The following is a 6237-nucleotide window of genomic DNA, read 5'->3' on the forward strand; positions in this document are numbered from 1 at the left end:
AAATTTAATAAATTTTCAGAAATATATAAACGTTCCATATAATACAAATTACTTAAATATAATGTAAGGTGGCGTTATGGTAATTTCAGTATATTGAATAATGACTTCAACGACCTCGACAATGTCAATGTCTGCGTTATTTCGCCTCGCTCATCTCTGCATATTGATCACTGGTTCGCTCCAAATTGCTCTCGGAAATCATGTTAACCGTGAAAAGCTAGTCTTTATGATCCAGATCTGAAAAAAATAACTTTTTTGATGATGCAAAAGTGTTTTCGGCCTGAGGGCAGATGAGTGCAAGTGTATTGGTGCACGCAAACTGACCGAACAGCATTCGTTTTCACCTGTATTTGTGTTGATACAGTACTTTAGATTGTATTAAGTAGGTATCAACATTGCAGAGACAAGTGAAGAGCACTTGCACAGTATAAATACTGGAGCATCTTTGGTAGAACATCATTGAGTATCCGTCGATACAGTTTCAAACTGATCTCCTCCTGACCAAGAGTTGCTCGCTGAACTCCGTAAGGGTTGCTTATTGCCAGTAAACAAACAATCAATATATCAAAAATGAAATTGGTACGTATTATTTAAACAATATTTATTTTTAAAATAATATTTATAAATAATAAACACAAAGTGTTTAAAATTAGTATCTTAATTAAACTAAAATATATATTTAACCTAAAATCCATTATATTATTCAGATTTTTTTTTATCTAAGCTACAAGTTAATACATATAATAATAATTAAAAAATATTTGTAGCAAAACTATTAAAAAAATATTCTACAAAACAAGCAAAATCATTATTTCAGAAAATACACAAAATATTTTTAATAATTGTTTATATATTTTTTTTTTAGTATAGTAACTAAAGTTATTGAGATGATATCTTTCTAATTATTGAAATTTATTTTTATTTTTAATAACAAATTTTACTATTTTTTGCATTAATTTATAAACATATAAACTAAAACACTACCTTAATTAAATATTGAATAAAATAATATTTTTATTTAATGTTTATGCGATTATTTAGTACAGTAACAAATAATTTATTTTTATACATTCCTACCATTATTTTTATTATTTTATTATATATAATATTAAAAAATAATTGTATTTCCTACAGTTCGTATTCGTCTGCTTAATCGCATCCAGCTTCTGCGGAAGATTGGAAAACACATACTTGCCTCCTTCAGGAGCTGGTAGCTCAGGAGGTTCTGGATTATCTGCTCCAAGTGGTCCAGCTCAACCTCCAGTAGAAATTCTATCTCAAACCAACGAAAACAACGGTGACGGTTCTTACCAATACAGGTTAGTAAAAACGTCATTAAAATTATTCAATTAAAATAACCATTCGACGCATTTACTAGTTTATGGTTTCATCTTCAGTATTGCAAAATAAATTTCCCAATGCTACGAATGCAATAAGCATCGAATACCTACCTGGGAAGACTCTTGTATTGCCTTTTTTAATACTTTTCATCAGTGATCCTATAGCATGTTTACATAAGTTGAGCTGTAACATTTTATTATTATTTAATTATGAAAGCCATCTATGGCGAAGTTTATCAACGTCTCAAATTTTTTTTATTAAAAATTATATTTTTATTAATACTTAGCTTTAAAACCACAGATGGTTCTTTTTTATATTTTTCAAATATTAAATAACATATTTACATTTACGAAATGCATGTAAAATCATTCCTTTCACTCATATTATATTATTAGAAATATTTAAGTCGCGTCATAAATATAAATTATGATGCTAGTTTTCAGTACCATTAAAACGACTTTATTACCCGTTTATTTGCATTTTAAAGCTATGAAGCTGCCAATGGAATCAAAGTTGAAGAAAAGGGAGAACTGAAGAACAAAGGCGACCCAGAAAAGGAAGCTCAATCCGCCGTCGGTATGTTATCGAGAATAAATATTTATTATATTACTTAATTTTCTCTTAAATTGCGTTATTTATAGTCTGGTCACGAGAAAGGAGCTTTTATTAAGTGAATATAATACATAAAATTTAGCTAAATTGCCACATTCTGAAATATGATATCGTACGATCTCGGTCACGAGCTTCGTTAAAGGTCACAAATTACCTAGACAAAATGTGGATTAACAAACTATTAATAGCTAGGAAACAAACGGTAGTTAATTGTTCTTTTCCTATTCAAGGTAAATTTATTATTTTAATGTCTTATGTAGGACAGGACCTCCTCGCCAAAGTACCAAACCAGTTTTTTTAAAGATGCTTCTAGAGAAATACGCGCACATGTCATTGCAATCAGAGGTTTTAAATCTTATTTTTTTATTTAGGATCTTATTCTTATCCTGCTCCCGATGGCACCATTATCACAGTGACATACATCGCCGATGAAAACGGATTCCAACCCCAAGGAGACCATCTCCCAACTCCTCCACCAATCCCGGAAGAAATCCGCAAGGCTTTGGAGCAAAACGCAGCCGAAGAAGCAGCAGCTTCATCTTCATGTAATACTTATTATTATTGTTTAAAACAATTAATTAAGCGAGGTGTTAAGTTTTTAATTAATGGATTTTAGCGTCGTCCTTCAACGGATACCCATCCGGAGGACCATCTAACCAATATGTACCACCAAGAAAACCAGCGCAAAACGGAAACGGAAATGGAAACGGAGGATATAGATATTAAGATAAAAGCAATGATACAAAACCGACATGGCTTAAATAATAACAAAACGGACGACAAAAAACCGAAACGAATATGACGCAATGACTAATTATGTTATTTATTTATTGAATTGTACATTTTTTGCACTCTCGTATTTTTGATTCGACAGAGGCTGATCGAAAAGAATTGACTTATTCTTATGTAAAATATTTGTTTAAAAATTGTCTTTAACTCGCATGATTCTCCATTTCTGTTTTTAATATCAATCGCTGCATTGTAAATATTTTTTGCCATATCATTCATAACACCACCATCGCACTTTTAATCCACATTTCTATTGTAAAAATGTGTTCGCCATGTAAAAAAATAAATGTATAAATCACTATTTGTGTGCACAATACCAATGAATATGTAAAAAGTATTTATAAAAGCTCAATAAAAAAATATAATAAACAAATATATTCTTTTAAATTATAAAAATAACACTAACCTTTCACATAAGCAACTTTAAAAACAATGAAAATACACTTTAAACAATTTAACATAAATAATTCAATTTTATTGAAAAAAAAAATCATGAAAAATCTAATATTATTAAACAGCAATAATCTACATAATATTACATTTAAATACATAATCTTTTTTTAGCTTTGACATAAAATAAACATAATCTTTCTATATAATTTATTTGTCACTATTTTATAATGGTACTCGTGAAATTAATGGAAAACTCAACTAGATAATCTATTTAAAAGCTACTTAATCGAGAAAATGGTTTTGCAAAAATATGTTATATGTTTTTTTAATTAAATATAAAATATTGTATATTCTCCTGTATTTTTAAATGACTCTAGCTTAGTTTTAGTATCTTGCAATAATATATTATTTTTACACAAAGTGGGAAAGTAATTTATTATTTAAAGCAAATCTTTATTGAAATATATTTATGAATTATTACTGATTGATGTCAGTACTAGTTGTTTTGACTAATATTGTGAAAGACAGACTTGAATTTATGATTTTATTCTAGGTATATTATTACAAATTATTTATTACGCACACATAGTTTGATATACCTGTAAATACGTTAACTCTGACGCAATATTATTTGTTTTGATTAATGCACGTCAGCATAAGAACGCTGCGCCTTTTAAAAAAATAATAAGAAACACATTTATACCTTTATTTTATTATATCGATATATTTAATTAATAATTTATATTACGTTTAAAAATACATTTATTTACAGAAGTAAAAAATATTTTGTTATTCATTTAATTTGTAATTTTATAAATCTTTTTAACAACAGTTTTAAGTCAAATCAAATTATAAATGAATGATTTAATTAATACTTATAAGTCTTTAAAATGATATGTATAATGTTAAAAAGTGTAATAATATAATCATAAAGAAACTGTTTAAACCTTAACCTAATAAATTTAGTTTCTAGGCAAATTTAAACTATCTTTGTATATGGAGTATTATTTTATAATTATTTTTTTAATAAATTAATTTGTGGCGGTCACACGTGTCGCACAGATAAAATAACAATAGCGCGGCGAGATAGGAGATGACTCATAAATGAACATTCTGGTGATTCAAAATGGAATAATTGTCAAAATTTCACCCGAAAAGAAAAAAAACACATAAAATTGTCACCGACCCAAATGAACAATTAATGAATATCATTAATAATGCACCACCGAAAAAAACGCGTATATATTACAAGGCCAGTTACGGAAAATTCGTGACACTGCTATAGGTTGTGTGGCACATGCATCTTAAATGGTGATTTATAATACTAAATAACCAACTTAAAAAGCTATTCTTTAATTCAAATATGTTGTGGGATAGAACTGTAAAATAACTTTGAGTGGGATTTAGTGAATCATAAGTAAAGTTAAGTTAAAGACGGAGCGGGGTTACCGATTTTATTTCGAAGGGTTGCAAAGTCAGTCTTGCTGCTCCTCTAAAATGTATTTTTGATGTCATTTTTAAGACGTCATCATTTTCTGGTCTTTGAAAATTCACAAAAGTTGCAAAAATTATTCTCACGAAGAATCACAATCGCGTCCTCTGTTGATCACCGTTAGAGCCAGGACGTCCGCATTGGCCGACTCTCCTATGGCTGTCGCCATCTGGCTCCTTGATACGCTGGGATTAAACATTGATATATTTAATGTCAGGTATGGGGAGCTGGTCCAGTTTAATATTTTATGATTTTGTTGTGACGCATTGAAGTGACAAATAAATAAATTATTGATGCAACGTTGGGTAAATCTGTCTATGAATATGCAAATTTCTCTAATAATTTTTATATTTATGATATATATTCAAAATAAAATAAAATATAAAAGGATAAAAAAAATTTAAATTATATGTTTTTTATAAATTAAGGGTTTTTAAAAATATACTTGTACCTTAAAAATGCATTAATCTATAACACAGAAATTGTATATCTTCCAAAAACTTTTACTGCCAGTCCTTAGACCTAATTAATTTCTGTACATTTACCATTATAGGAGGAAATTGGTATTCCATCCACATAGAATTTTTCTCAATATTAAAATAGAAAATTAAAATTATGAATTATTGGCGAATATATACAAAGAATTATGCTTAACCCAATAAAATATCGTGACACAAGTCGCGCAACGATAAATTATGTGTCTAAAAATAAAATGAAATATGTAACAAAAACATATTTTATTACACATTTTCATTTTAATTTTAAAATATCATTTATTTTTGGACCAGAATAGATGATATTTTTATAAATAATAATATCGATCTATTGCAATCGATTAGGTTTTTTTACTAAAAATATTTTATCATTAAATGTTTGTATAAAATTGCAAGGTACCAAACAGATGTCGTTCATAAATTTACTATTCACCTAACACGAGTCACTGATTTTCTATATATGGAACTAAAAAATGACTTTCCTGTTCTTTGATATTTCAAAATTTTATTATTAATTGTTTAAAACGTTGCATAAACATAAGACCATAAATAGTTTTCATTTTTTTTCTGTAAAGAATCAACTTACACCACATTGAGAATAAACGGCTCAAACACACAAATAAATCCGGCGAAAAGGTCATCGTCGTCGATCGCGAATTTTTCGGTCGGTTTACGTGGGACAATTCACATTGTTACGTAAAAAGTGACCCACGAAAGCAACAACAATGCGTGACAGCGTTGGCCAACCAGTGACGTGCGTTAAGCAAGAGCGCGAAGCTAGCCCGATGACCTCAGGCTCCTCAAAACCAAAGATGCTGTAAAGATGTGGTCAGAAATCCGATAGCGAGTTGCGTGGGACAAAGCATACGTGACACGATGCTCGATCATTAGAACAATAAGTAGATGAGTACTCTTACTCGAAGATATGAATTAATATCTGCATCTATATAAGTTTATATGTAGAAGTAAATAGTAAATGTTCGAAAAGTAAAGTTACAAGGCTATTAAAAATTTTGGCAAAACTTTCGTTTTCGCTAGGATCCGCGTAACGTGGCAGAGTATAAGACGCCTCAGTCCTACGACTAAGGCTTGATTAACTCTACCAGCAAGTAATTA

At 29.1% G+C, this 6237-nt stretch overlaps 1 protein-coding gene across 1 annotated transcript; it reads left to right on the plus strand.

Moving 5' to 3' along the window:
- Window positions 1-410: 410 nt before the first annotated feature.
- LOC148237772 (endocuticle structural glycoprotein SgAbd-2-like) lies at window positions 411-3115 on the plus strand. Its single transcript, XM_088205473.1, has 5 exons — window positions 411-579; window positions 1135-1319; window positions 1829-1917; window positions 2325-2498; window positions 2570-3115. The coding sequence occupies exons 1-5, from the start codon at window positions 571-573 to the stop codon at window positions 2677-2679; spliced, it is 567 nt and encodes a 188-aa protein (XP_088061599.1). The 5' UTR covers window positions 411-570; the 3' UTR covers window positions 2680-3115.
- The last annotated feature ends 3122 nt before the right edge of the window (window positions 3116-6237 follow it).

This window comes from Plectrocnemia conspersa, unplaced genomic scaffold, assembly GCF_051122295.1.
Source record: "Plectrocnemia conspersa isolate PC_06_02 unplaced genomic scaffold, ASM5112229v1 ptg000002l, whole genome shotgun sequence".
In the NCBI taxonomy this organism is placed as follows: Eukaryota; Metazoa; Arthropoda; class Insecta; order Trichoptera; family Polycentropodidae; genus Plectrocnemia; species Plectrocnemia conspersa.

Excerpts from the sequence above, each read along its gene's own strand:
- LOC148237772 (XM_088205473.1), top strand. Across the intron at positions 1,320-1,828 it reads GACGGTTCTTACCAATACAG|CTATGAAGCTGCCAATGGAA; the intron begins GTTAGTAAAAAC and ends TGCATTTTAAAG. Across the intron at positions 1,918-2,324 it reads GGAAGCTCAATCCGCCGTCG|GATCTTATTCTTATCCTGCT; the intron begins GTATGTTATCGA and ends TTTTTTATTTAG.